The 17,802-nt window shown below is 39.0% G+C and overlaps 1 protein-coding gene across 1 annotated transcript in view; it reads left to right on the top strand.

Annotated features, from left to right (window-relative positions):
* The window catches only part of ABCD2 (ATP binding cassette subfamily D member 2), a 50,352-nt gene extending 32,815 nt beyond the window's left edge, over positions 1-17,537 (top strand). Inside the window, exons 7-10 of the mRNA XM_089685002.1 lie at positions 3,240-3,385; positions 6,796-6,880; positions 8,786-8,911; positions 15,796-17,537. Coding sequence (XP_089541128.1) covers positions 3,240-3,385; positions 6,796-6,880; positions 8,786-8,911; positions 15,796-16,006 — 568 coding nt within the window. The 3' untranslated portion in view covers positions 16,007-17,537. The remainder of the gene's footprint in view (positions 1-3,239; positions 3,386-6,795; positions 6,881-8,785; positions 8,912-15,795) is intronic.
* Positions 17,538-17,802: the final 265 nt, after the last annotated feature.

Genomic DNA, 17,802 nt, shown 5'->3' with positions numbered 1-17,802 from the left:
AGGGTAATCCTTCTTACTGGTGCTTAGGCTATCATACGCTTCTTCATTTCCCTGTATGAAACTCTGTATGGATCAATGTGTGTTTCACTGCTACATAAATTTGTTTTGTACCAGGGAGGCTGGTCCTCTAAAAACGACACAATCTGTCATGATTTCTGCATATTTATTTATTCTAGGTAAAACCTACAGGAATCCATAAACGTATAAATCAGGCTATATTAATGTTAAATATACATTTATATAACGTATAACTAATGGAACAGTCAAACGATTCTGACTATGCATTCTGTATCTTTTGAAATGTGTCTGTAAAACACCAGAGAACATAAGATAATTTTATAGCCCTAAATTAGTTCAGTTAATGACACTACATAATTCATGGTGTAAACTTTAAAAACACAAGGATCATTTTCTGTGCATTTCCATAATTTACTTTTTTTTTACAACCTAAACCATCTACCATAAATGCAATAAAGAATATGTTGCTTTGTGAGCAGATTACTTCTTCGTTTCATTTGTAGTTCTTGTATGCAGTTGTCTGGTTTCCTAATTGAAAACAGGTATAAACCAACTTTACTAACTTGTATAAAATGATCCCTTTTCCTTAAGATTCCCTTAAGTATCACTCTGGCTGTTCAGATTTATAGCTCATGGAACATTGCTGTTATTAGCGAGCTATTGACATAACAACAATTATTTTGCTAGCATTAAAGTTAAAATTAAATAGCATTAAACAGAATAAATATTAAAATGTACCTATTTAATGTGAAACTTGTGCTTGCTTTTTCTGCACAGATTCTCAATTCTGGGTCGAATTGCGATAAGCAGTGTACAGGGGGGCAGCAGGGTTACAGAGCACAGAAGGTCAGCAGGGCAGAGCACAGAGGATCAGGAAGGCACAGTAGGGGAAGCAGTAGGGCATATTACATGGGGGAAGGGGGGACAGCAGGGCATAACACATGAAGGGCAGCCCAGAGCTCTCCTGTGCCCTGTGCATACTTTGTGTTATCTCAGGGAATTTAATTAGCTCTCTATGGGGGCAGCAGGGCACATTCATGTGGCTGCAGCAGAACACATTATAGTAGTGGAGTGATTTCTTTCATTTGCAGAGCAGTGCAGGGACGCTGCTGTGATAGAATCCTCTTCTAGCATACTGTTCCCCACCAGTCCTCTTCTCTTGGCCATACCACGTGGTCAAATACAAGCACCTGGGATGGACAGGAAGGGAGGAAGAGCCGCTATGCATGTGGGGGAAATCTTAGGAGAGTGTCGGTTAAATGGGGATGTGATTCACCCATCGCTTGCTTGAGATGGACGGGTAGAACACAGCAGAACTCTTGGGGACTTCTTGCAGAACCTTACGGATACAGTACAGTATCTTTGTTTTAAAGGTTAAGACTGTTTATACTAGGCCTGATCTCAACTTGGAGGACTATGAAATTTTATTTTTGGGTTTATCTCCAACTTGGTATATATATATATATATATATATATATATATATATATATATATATATATAGTTGTATTGGGTGTGATTGTGCTACTAGAAACCTTCCTTCACCCTGTTAAAGCTGTTGCCTCTATTTTCGGCAAGTCAGCTTCTGTGGATCTACAAAGTAGCTAAGGTTTATTTGGGAACAGTCTCCAAGGATGCACATTTTAGGACGAAGTACATCTTTGCAGTACATGCCTATTTCCCCATGTTTTTTTCCTGCAAGTTCAGAAAAATACCTGTCCGATCTGCCAGAAATCTCCTGACTCTTGGTGTGACATACAGCATATTTACAATACAGCATATTTGTGGGTTGAATGGTATTAACCCTACCCAGATGTCTTTTGCTAAACTACTTAAACATTCTTCTTCTCCTTATCTCCATTACATAAGGACTAATTGTTCTGTAGTCCCAGTTCTGTAGTAAAATCTCAGACAGCTAATTAAATTCCCTGAGATAACACAAAGTATGCACACGGCACAGGATAGCTCTGGATTTCAGACAAGATCAATAGATATAACAGAACTATTTCAATGGTATATTTAAAGAAGTACAGCCAAAGCTCTTTTGGCTGTACTTCTCCTGTGGATCATAGGAGTGCAATTCATTCTGCACTTCTGTGACCCGTTTTCAGCTGACAGCGAGCTGAAGTCTGCTGCCGGCTGATATCACTCAGCCAGTCCAGGCTGGGGGAAGATCCCAACTTTAAAGTCAGGATCCACCCCAGAGTCTGGAGCGGCACCTAGCTTAGCCTCTCAGTGAAGCATTGAGAGTCTGAGCCAGCCGCTCCCTCCCTCACCACAGCCCAGCGCTCCAGTGAGCACTTTGGGGGCAGAGTAGAGAGCAGTGATTGACAGTCTCCACTCTGCTCAGAGCTGAAAGGAGAACTCAGCGATCATGTGATTGCTGAGTTCTCCTCCTTAGATCCAGTGGGGGACAGATGCAGCATGGGACCCATGCTGCATCCACCTAGGTAAGTATAAATAGGAAATAAAACCGCCCTACTTCTCTTTTAAAAAAGAGCAAAATAAAGTGAATAAGAGAAATTCATTGTTAGGGTTTTCATTCACTTTCATTTGATATCAGTAGGCATGCCTTGTAGGACATTGCCACATCATTTGAAAAACGCCAATGTTGGGTTGGCACTTTGGGCATAATTTATTTGTATTTAAATTCTCTTAGGAATTTACCAAGTAAAAGTTAAGTCAGCAGCTATTGTAGTTGCTGAGTTTTAAAAACCTTATACGTACAAGTCCATAAATTACAATACTGTCTTCTCGCAGCGGATCCTTCCCAATGTTGAAGGTCCCCAGTGCTGGCGTCTTGTATTTGGAAGTTGACTGTAACTTCCTGATGAATCACAGTTGGCTCCCCACTGCGCATGCACAAGATCACATGGCACAGGGAGTCTGCTGCATCCGCCTGCTGGGACCTCCTGTGTCCAAGGCGGCTGCAGAGGGGGAGTCGAGAGGAACCAACATCATCCTCCGCTAAGTGAGGATTAAGAAGTGGGAGTGAGTACTGACAAAAAGCGGTACTTCACTTTTTTAATGCAGCCTGTATAATGTATGTAGTTGAAATGTACATTCTTCCAAACTTTAGAGCTTTATTCCAGTCATCATCTGTATCCACTTATACATTTTTAATATATTTCAGGTACATAACTTTCTGTAAGTATAACATTTTTTCATAGATGGCATACATCCAAACTGTGGTAAACATTTTAATCAGATCATTGTTTTACAGGCCCTACATGTCAATAGGAACTCTAAGGGATCAAGTAATTTATCCTGACTCAGTGGAAGACATGCATGAAAAAGGATATCGGAACAAAGATCTTGAGCGTATTCTTGACATTGTGCATCTTAACCATATAGTGCAACGAGAAGGAGGTACATGACATTTACATATAACAAACTGATTTCATTCATAATACATCATTTTAAAGAATTATTGAAAATTAGTGTTTATTAAATATTAAAAGTGAATAAAATAAAATGCTGTGCCAAAGAAAGAAAAAAATGTATAATATAATCCAAATCTAAATGCTGCTGCTCATGAAAGGAAAAAAAATGATCAAATATAAATATAAACACTCCACAGCGCAAACAAAAAATTTTTAAAGTGTAAAAAGTCCAAACAAAAGTCCCAAAAGTATATAAGAATGTGCTCCAATCCCAGAAATAGTGCTCAACAAAATCTTCAAAAAAGTGTGCTCACACCATCCGTGATTAATGATCCAATCCCCACTCACCAAATGGAGTGGACACTTTGCTGGTATGGCTAAAGAGTCAAACAAGCTTTAAAGATGGGGTATATCCTCCCCAGATACATCTGCACTTGATATCCTCCAAAAATGATTCCCACGATTAGATGGTAATGAAAAACAAATAAAGAACACAAATAGTGCAATACTGTATAAAACTCTTAATTCTAAAAAATGCTGCCCTTAATGCACTACATGATAAACATTATATTCACGCTTAAAGGCTCATAATAAGGCTCAAATCCATATGAAATCCTCCTTTGAAAAAGTGGACTGGCAGTAGGTAATACAAGTTTACAATCTTCCCTTAATGAAGGCAGGAAGTCAATCCGGAGCGCCGCAAACCAACATGCGGTCCACTCACCGGACGTGCCGTCACTACACATCCACCGTAGTCGTAAATATGTTGACGCGTCCCCCCCCCCCCATGGTGGATGCGTAGTGACGTCACATCCAGTGAGATTAGAGAATACGTCTCAACTGTTCTAGAGTCCAGTGGCGGCATGCTTTACGCCACTGCATCCAACACATTGCATTGCACTTGGTGATGTAAGGCTTGGATGCAGCTGCTCGGCCATGGAAACCCATTCCATGAAGCTCTGTATGCACTGATGTTGTACTAATCTGAAGGCCACACAAAGTTTGGAGGGCTTTAGCTATTGACTATGCAGACAGTTGGCAACTTCTGCGCACTGTGCGCTTCAGCATGCACTGACCCTCCTCTGTCATTTTAAGTGGCCTACCACTTCGTGGCTGAGTTGCTATTGTTCCCAGTAGCTTCCATGTTGTTATAAAACCACTAACAGTTGTCTGTGGAATATTTAGTAGCCAGGAAATTTCACGGATGGACTTATTGCACAAGTGGCAGCCTATCACATTACCATGCTCGATTTCACTGAGCTTCTGAGAGTGACCCATTCTTTCACAAATGTTTGTAGAAGCAGCCTGCATGCCTAGGTGCTTGATTTTAAACACCTGTGGCAATGGAGGTGAATGGAACACCTGAATCCATTGATTTCGAAGGGTGTCCCAATACTTTTGGCAACATAGTGTATATGTATGTGTGTGTGTGTGTATATATACTGTATATATATATATATATATTTATAAATATATATAAACAGTACATCAGTACATACATACATACACACATACATATACCTTTTTTTTTTCCTTTACATTCTTCTTTGGATTCCCACTTTCATTGATATAAGCTTTTCCTGCTCTGCTGGGTCCCATGGCTATCCTCTTCCTGCTCATCCTTTGCATGAGTGATATTGTCAGCCAGTGCAATGTAGTTGTGTGAGTGGGTAGAGTTGTATAGCTTAGGAAAGCATAGGGTACTAAAGCATATATTAGCTGCTCTTCCTTGCCATGAAAATATCTAAGCAATATCTAATGGCTATGTATAGTTATTTTACCTTCCCTAAAACTGGTTTGAGCTCCACTGTCATAACAAAAGAGGTACTTAGATTGTCTAAAGAACAGTTATACCCAATTTTGGACTCCTCTAGCATTGGGTAAGGACCACCAATATTAGACTGGCCTTAAGCCAGTGAATTTTGTGGCAATATGGAGAAAAATAAACAATAGCTCGTGTTAAATTTATATGCTATTTATTAGATTTCATTCATGTTGTTGCATTGAAAAAAAAAAACAATGTTAAGCAAAAATATCTTTCTTTTATAAATGGCTTCACCATGTGGTGTACAAACAGCATAATTATAGCTTTGTGTTAAGAAGGAAATGATGCAGAATTAAATGTATACAGTATCTCGTATCTCTTTATGGACCAGTGTTGACAGGCATTGGGCTGAAAAAACAGATTGCTTTTGACCTGAGATTGAGACATTCCTGTGATCAATTGGAATTTAATACAGGGGCATTTGACCTGCTTTGAACTACTTTTGTTTTTTTCTAGACATGCATGGGGATCAGAAGCTGTTCTAATGTAAACAACAACAAAAAAGCAAAATACTTCTATTTCAAGTATAATATCAAAACTTTTTTTATAGTTTTGGATAGACTGGAGAAGGATAAACAACCCTGTCAGTTTTTTTTTTTATTGCTGTTTATGTCCCTGTTAAGGAGATTCACCCTCTCTATCTGTCCTGTTACCATTATCATTGAAGGCGAAAGTAAAAGAAAATCAAAATTTTTGGGTTGTCCCCAGAAAAGTAATAGAGAGGAAATCTTCCAATGAGGACAGTAGTTCTGGGGGTCCCCAAAGAAGTCACTTAATTTTCAGGGATTTCCTCTCACTTCCTGTACCATTCACCTAGCAATGGCTATGGGACAGGAAGTGAAGGGAAATCTCTGCAATGGGACACAGATGGTGAACAAAAAACTAACAGGAGTTATAACCCTCCCCTGCTCTATGCAAAATAAAACAAAATTACTCCACAGATTGGTTTGGTCCTTAAGAGAAACAGCTAGTCCTTAAAGGAGTATTAGTCACATTCATTACATTAAGTATTAATCTAATGCTGTATTTATAACAGCCAGCAGGGAGAATGATACATTGACTTCCTGCTGAGTGAAAAAGTGAGAGAACGCATCCCCATGCACCCTTTAGATAGATGTGTTCCATTCTGCCCATTGGCTGCTTCATTACATTTTATCAGACCTGTTTCTAGAACCGTAATCAAGAAACTGATCAGAGCAGCACAACTAAAGTCTAAATTAAAGAAATGGGACGAAAAAATTCAGAATTTAAACTTGAAACCTATATGAAATTGTTATTGGACTTAACTTTAGGTGCGCTTTCAGTAGCAATAGCAGTGATACTATTTAGATTGTGCCTATCCCATTTGGTCCAGTTTGTAACACCCTAATCCAGTGATTTGGAGGGGTGTCCCAATACTTTTGGCAATATAGCGTACATTTCACTGACAGTTTTGATTCACTACACTGAAGTGAAATTTGAGTAGTTACTGCAATAATTTACATCATCATTACTTGTTACACTGCTTTATTAAATAAGTCTAATAGAGCATTATGTAGAAAATGCAGTTTATTTTACTTCTGTATTTGCAGGATGGGATGCAGTTTCAGACTGGAAGGATGTCTTGTCAGGAGGTGAGAAGCAAAGGATGGGCATGGCACGAATGTTCTATCACAAGTAAGTATAATATATTTCTGCTGCTTAGAATAAAATTAATTACATATAATGCTAAGAAATTGTTTTGCAGTCTCCATCGCCTAATGCATTATTTTTTTATGCCATTAGTAGCTGACCGCAGAGAATGGATGAAAATAATTTGAGGCTCTAAAAATAATTAAAACTGTTATCCCAGTGCCTTTGGATCAATAGATAGAATAAATAATAAACAGTACACTTATCTAGGATGGAACTGGTAATGCTAGCAGCACTTTGTAATATTGTACATTTTATTTTGCATTAACCAAAAGAAAAACTATTACAGCACTGAGAGAATATAAAATAATTTCAGATATAGGTAGAGACAGGACGTATCTGCTTAGGTGTGTCCTTATATTTTGGCCTTTGGGGTGAACTGTGTACAGGATGATGGCACCATGCACTGGATGCCCCTTTCAGGTTATTTGGATGTTCTACTGCCCTAATGTGGTTATACTTCTTTATCTACAGTCGTCTATCCCCTACATCTACACAAAGTGCAGAATTTACATAGGGTCTCTCAGCTCTGAAAAGCAGGGGCGGGGAGCTAAAGTTACACTCAGTGACGAGCTCTGAGAGCTGATGGGGGGGGGGAGAGTTGCACCCCCTTTACACAGCACACAGGAACAGAGCTGAGGCTGTCAATCTGCTGGAGGTCCCTCCCCTGTCACCATTTTTTTCTTGGTGTCAAGAAAACTTGTCAGAAGTGATTCATGCTAATAGCAGAGGAACAAAGCAGCAGATAGTAATTACACTTAGTGCTTGGGATGGAGACAAGTACATACTACAGAGGGATATGCTTTGTTCATATTTCATGTTTGAGGCTTACAACCACTTTAAGGTAAAAAATGTTATGACTTTAGACCCACTTTATTATAGCCAAGAAAAATCATTATTTGTTTCATCACACTAAAATAAAAAGGCAATGCTATGATAGTGAGTGTATAGGGAGGAGAACGAACAAGAAGGAAAATGTCTGCTTAGGTGAATAAAGAATCACCACGGGCTTTGGGACCAGATTGTTCCATATTCTTAGAGGAAAGGAAAGTGAAATGGAAGCCTTTACCAATATTTATAATGGTACAGCTTTAAAGCACATTCTTCCTTTCTGAATGCCTAAATTTTGATAGATAGCAAAAGGAAGGCCATGGTGGCAATTAGGTGGAGGAGACACAATCATTGGATAGAAGTCTGTTAATTTCTGTAGATTTCTGTTAGTTATGCATGGATGAGAATTATATTTATAGGCATTTTACACTTTCTTATAGATTTATCCTATAAATTTTGAGGGCTATTTCCTATTACATACTGTATGTTTCATCTGCATGGAAATGGATGGGCAGCTTGAGCTTAGCCAAGCACAAGCAGTGGCCTATTGTTTTTGTTTATTGCAATAGAAATACTATATATTATGTATTTATTATATAAATATAAAGTAAAATTAATTAAATTATGGGCCTGTAACTAATCACTGGGAGAGGTTTTCAAGATCTAGAGCATTGGCTTGCAAACTGTGGCCCGGGTGCCGGATGCGGCCCTTTGTTTGTCTTTATTTGGCCCTAGACACCAACAGTGGGGCTCTATTACTCCCCCTAATATGAAAGTTGGGGCACTGCTTACTGCCACTAACACTGCAACAATTTCAGCTCCCACTGGCTACAGTCTGGCACCCCCTAAAGCCTGAAGGACAGTAAAGTGGCCCTTTGATTAAAAGGTTTGGGACTCCTGCCCTAAAGCATGTCATATCATAAAGAAGTAGGTTGGATAAGTCAAAGGGATTTCGTCTGTTACTTGTGGAGGAAATACTGAAAACCAATGTACCATATATTAGTAGGCATGTCTGTGCATGTTATTTATTTATTTATTTTTTCATTTCTCCAACAAAAGGCCACAATATGCTTTGCTAGATGAATGTACCAGCGCTGTGAGCATAGACGTGGAAGGAAAGATATTTCAAGCTGCCAAAGATGATGGGATAAGCCTCCTTTCCATAACTCATCGGCCTTCTCTTTGGTAAGCACTACACCGAGAGCAGCAATAAGATTTGGATGGTGCATTAAAAATTATATTAGTGAAGGTACTGGGGCACCTCTATTGATGAGGGCATGCTAAACTCTCCAACAAAATGAACAGCTAACAGCTTATCAGTTTATAACTAGCATCTGTGCCTAATTTACAATCTGTCTATCAAATGGCATTGCAAATAATAAAGCATTATTGTCCTAAAAGAATAATTAATTTACCTGTCTTTCATGTAATGTGATCCATGGGGATCTCCAATGTGCCATGAGAACTTGAAAAGTCAAGCTATAGGAGTCATATTTCCCTGGAATAAAAAAAAAATCAAGGCCTAAGTAAGCTCTGGTTGACGTTGATGTGGTTTTGGATGTATTTTAGACCGCTGTTATTCACATGACAGGGAAAATAAAATGAATTCCTATGGAAGTCATTCACATCTATGCAGTCCATAGGCAGTGCATTTTGAAAAAGGGTCATGTGCGACTTGAGAGAGAGAGAGCCCATGGGCATTCATCCAGAGTTGGAAGTGCAAAATCGAAGTTAAAACACATTGCTATGAAAGTAGAATCGCAGTTTAATCTCATCGCAGATGCTCCTTGAATCGCACTTAAAAACTGATCTAATTCGCACCACTTCAGTGAAAATCAAGAATAAAAAAAAAAACTGCATCCATCCATCAGCTTTTGCTAAAGTTTAACTACATTTCTATTGTCACGTTCTTCAGCATGATCCCCCATTCTGTACCACTTGTGTCGACTACTAGTTCTGTGACAGATCAGTGATCCAATTCTGTGAAAGAAAATAGCAGTCCACCCCCTAGTATTATTATACTGGATTATATCTGCCCCCCAAGTAGAGAAAAAAAAAAACAGCAGTTATTTTGTCATCAGCCACATGCCAATTAGAGACTTGTTTTCTGTATCAAATGCATGAGGCACAGGCTGAGTACACTTACAGAGGTCATAGAACTTGGTTGTAAATTCTCATATTTTTATTAATTGCAGAGAGCACATTATAATGCACCAAAGTTAAACAGACTGATAGACATGCACAGAGTGTACTTAACAGACTTTGAAAAAGCAGGCGAAAGCAGAACAAATTAAATATTAGCAAATAGGCAGCCTTTTCATTGCAGATGAGACATAGTGGGGTTTATTTACTAAAGCTGGAGAGTCCAAAATCAGACTCCCTTCTGCATAGAAACCAATCAGCTTCCAGGTTTCATTGCCAAAGCTTCATTGAACAAGATGAGGTTAGAAGCTGATTGGTTTCTATGCAGAAGGGAGTCTGATTTTGGACTCTCCAGCTTTAGTAAATAAACCCCACTATTTCCCTTTTTCAATAAGGGATTCTTACCTGTATGTTTTGAAATCTTCTTAACAATATACACTGAGCTGCATATGTGTAGTTTTGACATCGTCCAATCAACAAGGCTCGAAGATCCCAAATCCAAAAGACCAGGTGGAGAGGTCGGCTCTGGCGAGAGAGCTTGCAGACGAGACATCACGGGAGTTCAAGCGAGTATAGTTATGCTTTAGCTAATACAGGCAGTGCTTGCTGTGCTAGTAAGTTGTACTAAATTTTAACAGAGTCTCTCATAATATGAATCTGAAAATTGGCATTGCCAAGGCCTGACAACTGCCCAATTTTACAGAGTTTCACCCATTTTTCAGTGTGTAAGAGCTTGGCAGTTGACAGTCAATGCCTGTCAAACGTTAGGTGATTTTGGCCCCCCTGACACTTTAAATACAGAACTAATGTAAAAAGAAAAAACTTACAAACAGACAGGATTTTTATTGAAGAAGAGTCATGCACTGCCTCTTCTGCAATAAAATATATATACCCCCCTGTTCCCTGAGCTACGCATGTGCAGCTACATTTACAGCATGGTGCCAGTGTGCCAGGATGAATGACCTCCGTGTGTGTGCAGGAATGATTTCACCCCACGCCGACCAACACCAGAAGAAGCCAAAGAGCAGATAATGGTGAAGGACCTTGCAGTCGTCAGACCATTGGAGCAGAGGTAAGTATTCCTGCCTTTGAATGTCAGGCTTAGACAGAGTTATGCTAAATAAAGAGCAAATGTAATCTTTCATTAGTAAGATGGCACAGTTATAATAACTGAAGACTAAATATTCACAATTCTGCAAAATCCTTGCTTTGGCTGTTTTTAAATAAGCGTAATTAAACAGTTACCTGGCCATATCCACTAAATAGATTTTATGCTTAGGCACTATTAACATCTTTCTGTGCATTTCTGAAGAACTTGCTTACATGCTGTCATACTGCTTTATGGATTTTGCAGAAAAACATATTAAAACATATGCAAAGTTCAGCATCACAAAACTTACGAGCCAATCCAAATGTCAGAATTTGTTTTAGGGCCCATATTTAATGGCCTGTTAATTCTAGACATAGCAAAAAATCATAGTTTTTCCTGTCAGATTTTGTTCCAGCAAAATGGAGCAAAAGCAACACTTAGGGTGTTGCTCAGGTCCGTCTTCCAATTGTAATGGGTACCTGTCTATTCTTCGCACAAACAGGCCTGAACACATGCGCCTTATTTTTTGGACTCCTTTAACCCCATTTGGGATGCTGCCTCAACAGGAGGGATGACATAGTAGCCCTTGCCTGGATACCCACAGGTTGTCCTCTTAAATTGCCACTTTATTGGTTCCACACGGGAGTATTTCCTCACTCCAGGCTCTCCGTATTGTTGACCAAACCCATCCCAAACTTAACCCAGCTACTGGTTCTGAACTAGCAGGCATTCTTTCATTGCCCAAACTGGCTCCCCCAAAGGTCAGTGCATTTTTACACATACAGCCATGTTTTTTACACTATGCATGAAAACATGTTAAAAATGCACAACAAAGCAGAACACACACATTAAAAATATGTGCATTTTTAACACACAAAGGTCTGAATAGGGCCTTGATTACTAATGTTTGTGTTTAGTAATCCAAAGTAACCTGTTTGAATCTGACTCTGATCCGTACTCCGCATTTGTGTACTGTATTTTGTGTGGGAATGCACATCAGTGATTAGAGGCAACAGTTTTATTTATTTGAATTTATATTTTATTTTTATATTTTTGGTTAGGGTTATAGTTTTCAGTTTTTTTGTGTCTCTAATTTGTACTAATATGAAGAGAAGAGAGAATTCTGATTGCTGTTGATTACTATGCTTACTGTGTAAGTTCTAATGTTCAAAAAGAGCAACAAACACTCCAAGTATACTCGTCAGAACTCTGAGGCCCACACTATACAGTTGCAGTATGTACATGTGCGAGGTGAAAGTGGGGTGGGGCACCAGTCATACCAGGCAAATATTATTGTAAAGGATTTATGTAGCACTGACAATTTACACAGCACTGACAACAAGACAGAAATACAATGCAGGATAAGAAAATTAGGAAGGACCTGCTCATGAGAGCTTACAGTCTAAAAAGAAATGTTGAGCTCTGCAGATTCTCCCAGAATTCAGTGAGTCTTGCTTCTTAGAGATTTTTAGCACGCCGATTCCTTTATACTTTAAGTGGTGTACTATTCAGATAGATGAGGTATAGTTATTTTTTGGGACACTAGAGGGCAGTGGTCACATGCTTTTTCAACCAAGTATTGTCTACGTGTAGATGTAGAATTAAATATATATTATATTAAATATTTAGAGACAGGTTTGCCATTTAGTCAGTTTTTGTGTTTGGAAAGTGCTTTTCAAGATTTCAAGTACAACTCCTCTATGACAGTTTAAACAATTTACAAATCTGTAATACACAAGCCTCCTAACGTAAACAAAAACTTCCTTTACCTTCCCTTCTGAGTCAAATCCTCTTTCATTTGTGTCTCACACGCTCACTTTCCCAGACACTGCAGCTCAAAATGGAGAGGTTTCAGCAACAGAGACAGTGTTGTCAATACAAAAAAGCAGTGGTCAGGACTAGGTGTGGCTATATGATGATTGACAAACTAGAGGCTTGTGAATCAGTAGTGAGAATGCAGATAGCCATATCACCTGCAACATTTTGTTCTTCCAACTCTAGTGCAAACAAGCACAGCGTACATAAAGGGGACAACACTACTCTGAATTCAGGAGCAGTACAGCATTGTTGTCACACTATCACAGGAAGCTGCATTAGGTATATTTCACTGGCAGGCTAAATAGTAGTGATGAGCCGATTGTGCCTGGGTTCACCGACCATTACTAAAATCGGGTGCCAAATCCAAACCCGATTTGTAGTCAATGGGAGCTAAGTGTTAAAACAATTAATGGACATTTTCTAAAATAGGGATCCCCAAACAAGTGGCATGGGGGCTGGGCACTGCCCTAGGGAACATGTACCAAAACAAGCAATTTTAATTATGCTGAAAATCAGATGTTAAAAGTACAAAGTTCCTTTAAATAACATAACTGAGGGATGCACTTACTCAACCTGTGAAATGGTGCATCTCTAGGAGGCATACAACCTACTACAGCAAAAGTTAAATTCACAAAGAAAAAAAGGGTGTTTAAATTGCTGGCAAAATGACAGCTACAAGCCACTTAGTTTCTGTTTGGAAACAGAGCAGTCAGATATTTCATTCATTTAGACCAGACCCCTACCCTAGATAAGGGTGTGATATAGAATGTTGTTAGAACACTCCCACACACTAGGTGGTCCCCCTAAAAATCCACAGCAGATCCTCACCTGAGCATTGAGCCTCGCAGGCCAGTAAAAGGGGAAGATGCACACAAATCCCTATCCTGATGAACCCTACCAGGTCACATGCGCAACATGTAGCGTATCTTGCCAGGGTAGATCCACCTTGCAGAGAAACTTGCCCCCATGTTGATGATGACAAGGGCTTTTTCCCTACAACCCTTGTTGAGGGGTCTGCAGGTCTTTTATTCATGCAGTATATGTAGAGTAGAAACCTTTTGGTTATGACATCATAATCTGACATTTGCTTTTTTCTTGGTTTAGTTGTTTAAGCCTTGTTCATTAGACTTACAGTGCCTTGAAAAAGTATTCAAAATTTTCCACATTTTGTCATGTTACAACCAAAAATGTAAATATATTTTATTGGGATTTTATGTGATAGACCAACACAAATTGGCACATAATTGTGAAGTGAAAGGAAAATGATAAATGGTTTTCAACATTTTTTACAAGTAAATATCTGAAAAGTGTGGCGTGCATTTGTATTCAACCCCCAGAGTGAATTTTTTGTAGAACTAAAGGGCTGAATACAAATGCACGCCACACTTTTCAGATATTTATTTGTACAAAATTTTGAAAGCCATTTATCATTCTCTTTCCACTTCACAATTTTGTGCCATTTTGTGTTGGTCTATCACATAAAATCCCAATAAAATACATTTACGTTTTTGGTTGTAACATGACAAAATGTGGAAAATTTTACGGGGTATGAATACTTTTCCAAGGCACTGTACACTGTAAAGGTACACAGTCTGTCTGGATTCAGCAGCACTATATTAGTGCAAAAAGAAAGCTGACCCTGTAGTTTTACTTTAGACAGATCAGAGAAGGGAAAGTTCACTTCTATTTTTAAACAAAATTCAGCTTGACACATGCTTATCTAATGATTTCAAAACACTAATGTGGTGAGGATAGGTCAGATCTAATCTACGTAGATCATATTAACATAATACTTATAGTACCCTTTAATGTCACTATTATAAATATCGTAACAGTCTAAGACTATTCCACACTAATTAAAGAAACAATTTCTCCTGCTTTCAATACTTCTACCATATAAAGATCATCATTTACGTAAGTATTTTTTAAAACTAGTTATTAAATTACAGAGCAATGCCAGTACACTCCATGAAGATGTTTACCATATGTGTATTCATGCTCAGCCCCTTGTTACCCAGAATATACTGTAGGCATTTGAAAGAGCTGACACTATGGCCAGCTAGCAGGCAATCCATTCACTATCAATGTTGTGAAACCCTAATGGGGTTTTCTGCTTTACCTGTAAAAGTATCCAGTCCTTTTTGAACCTTCCAATATAAAAAGACAATTCTGCATTCTATGAAATACAGGCTATCATTCTGAACCTTTCTTTTTATTCCCAAGACTTTTGCAAAGAAAGACCTCACTGTGCATGATTTTAAGCCCAGGTCTTATTAGCTTTAGAAGGGTTCATGCTCTTAAAGTTGCATTCCAGTCAGATTCTAACTAAACCTAAATCTATTCCCACCCCCATTCTAAGCCTATTCTAACTACCCTGTGAAAGGAAAGATCTGTATACTTACCTATACTGAGGGCCCCCAGTAGCAGCTTCATTGTAAAGGAGGGACAGCCAACAACAGATGCCCCACAGTAAGCCTATGGGTGATGGCATCGCAAAGGCTCTGCATCCGTTGTCGTTGCTCTCTCCTGTACACTGAAGCCGGCACTGGGACCTGATCTTGTGACAAGATCGGAACACCCTCAGAATAGGTACAGTAAAGTACAGATATCTTTCCTTACAGGGTAGATAGAATAGGCTTAAAATTGGGGTGGGAGTAGGTTTAGGTATAGTTAGGATTTGACTGGAATGTTACTTAAAAGAATTCAACAGCAAATGTATTTTAAAGTGATTATAGCATTCTGTACGGTTCTTTGAATTTATTTTCATTTATGCAACTCTTCCACGTACACAGACTTTCTAATAAAGGCTATACATGCAGAGAAGTGAAGAAATACCTCTACTGCTGCCTGCACCGCCTTTATTCAGCTTAGGATTACTCTGTACCGTAGCAGTGTTCAGCAGTTCAGGCAGCACTTTTGAACATTTATGTAAATTACTCATTTTAGAAATTAAATTTCAGAACCAGTAAATATGTAAGGAGCTTTCCCCTGAAATTGTCATTCAATTATGTCTCCACAGGAAATATCACACCCATTTGTTGCAGTTTGATGGAGAAGGAGGATGGCGTTTCGAACAGCTAGATACAGCTACACGTTTATCGCTAAGTGAAGAAAAACAAAGACTTGAGTCTCAGCTTGCAGGGATACCCAAAATGCAGCTGAGGTTGAATGAACTGTGTAAAATCTTAGGAGAAGACTCAGTGCTTAAAACCAGCTCTGAAGATGTCTAACAATTCATTAGTCAGTGTGCTGCTCATTCTCTGTATTTTTCCAGTGGTTTACCCAGATAAAAGATTATGATAATTTATGAATGTATACTATGCATGGACTGCTTATCTGGATCTGGGATGGAAAAAAAATAAATTAAGTAAATATGTTTACATGTATGAGATCCCTTTTCTGGAAACCTGCTTATGCATTCATTTCTAAAACTAGATATAAGAAATGAATTCTGGCTACAGCTAACAGCAAGCAGAAACAAAGCATGATACAAAATTAGCTGGCAAGGCCATTGTAAAAATAGGCAAAGGTCACTACAGGCAAATAACAAGGATCTAAGAAACAGGCAAAAGTCAGGGCAGGTGGTTGAAGGTAGCCATTGATGGATTGAAATTTGGCCAGTTCCGCAGGGATCAGCCGAACTTCGCTCCATCTATGGTTGTTCCCATTCAACAGAAGTTGATCTAACTATCAACCTCTGTTGAACAGGAATGCTGGAAATTTTTTCTTGGATCAGCTTACAGATACTGATCAATGTATATACTGACAGCGGCACAATGGGGAGGATTCTGCCATCTACCGCGACTGTGTGGATGGAGGAATCCATTCAATTTTTTTCTGTTCAGTCCACTTGCTGAATGAAAAACTATTAATCTATGGGCAAAGAAAGATCATCGAAAAACAGGCAGAGGTCATAGGTGGGTATGAGAGATTAAGGTACAGGAGCCTGGGAACAGATAGAGAGGTCTTTGCTCAGGCAACTCCCAAGTGCACTGAGCAGGTATAAATAACATTTCTGAAAAGACCTCAGAGTAAGTGTCCAGCAGCATTTCTCGCCAAGAACCTTAAGGCCTCATTCACACTATACACGCAAAAAAACTGATGCATAGATTTCACTTGCAGAGCCACAAGTTTACATCAGTTTCATGCACGTTTCAGTGAGTTTTGTATACGTTTTAGATGCCTGCACAGAAAAAAGCCACACATGATACTAGTGTTGTGGTGGTTCCTTGCAGAACGCGTGCAGAAAAACCTCACATCTCTGCACATGGTGTGACCGAGCTCTTAAACAAGTGAACTTGAAAAAGCAGTTTTCCAAGGGTTTAGAAAGCTGTTACACAGATGAACAAGAACCAAGAATGGAATCTTGGTGCAAAACAGCAGACTGATCCTGCAAAGGACTCAACTGCAAAATGAAGAGCTGTAGACAGTGACACAGGTTGGTTCTGAAGACAGCAAATTTTGACACAGGGCAAGTCAGTATTAAGTAAAGGATAAGCTCCAGGGAGAGTACAGACAATACTAGGGCTTAGTTGTTTGTCCCCTTCCTGCCTTTGTTAGGTATAGTTTCTGTAGTTCAGGTCACCTTTAAGGGCCTCTGCATCAAGTTTAGGGATGAATTGCCTTATAGTGCTTGCAGTTACAGAAGTCAGTGAAAGCATGTTTCAAAGCTCATTTACTGCTTGTTAAAGCCCAATTGTAGTTTTATGAAAACAAATACCAGTAAACTCAGGGTATAATAAAACAGTATGTTTTGAATAACTTTATGTGTTGTTTGTTTACAAAGGTCCCTCAGTTCCAGCGGAAACACTTATGACTGCTACACTTCATTCGGAGCAGCTGTCTTTTTACAGGGATTGGACACACCCCTTACCCTTCCATGCCACAAATGCAATGTTCCAAACAGCAATGTTTACGGTCTCAGCTGACTAACGTTAGGTACACAAACAGTAGTAAAAACTTTGCAAAGGCACTAAAGCTGGCCATACACTAGTAGAGTTTTGAAACGTTTTTGCTTCATTGACTT

Source organism: Staurois parvus, unplaced genomic scaffold (genome assembly GCF_062004578.1).
Source record: "Staurois parvus isolate SC_StPar_1 unplaced genomic scaffold, SC_StPar_1.0 ptg000019l, whole genome shotgun sequence".
Classification (NCBI taxonomy): domain Eukaryota; kingdom Metazoa; phylum Chordata; class Amphibia; order Anura; family Ranidae; genus Staurois; species Staurois parvus.
Note: the sequence above shows the minus strand (reverse complement) of the source record. Positions and strands in the feature narration are given on the sequence as shown.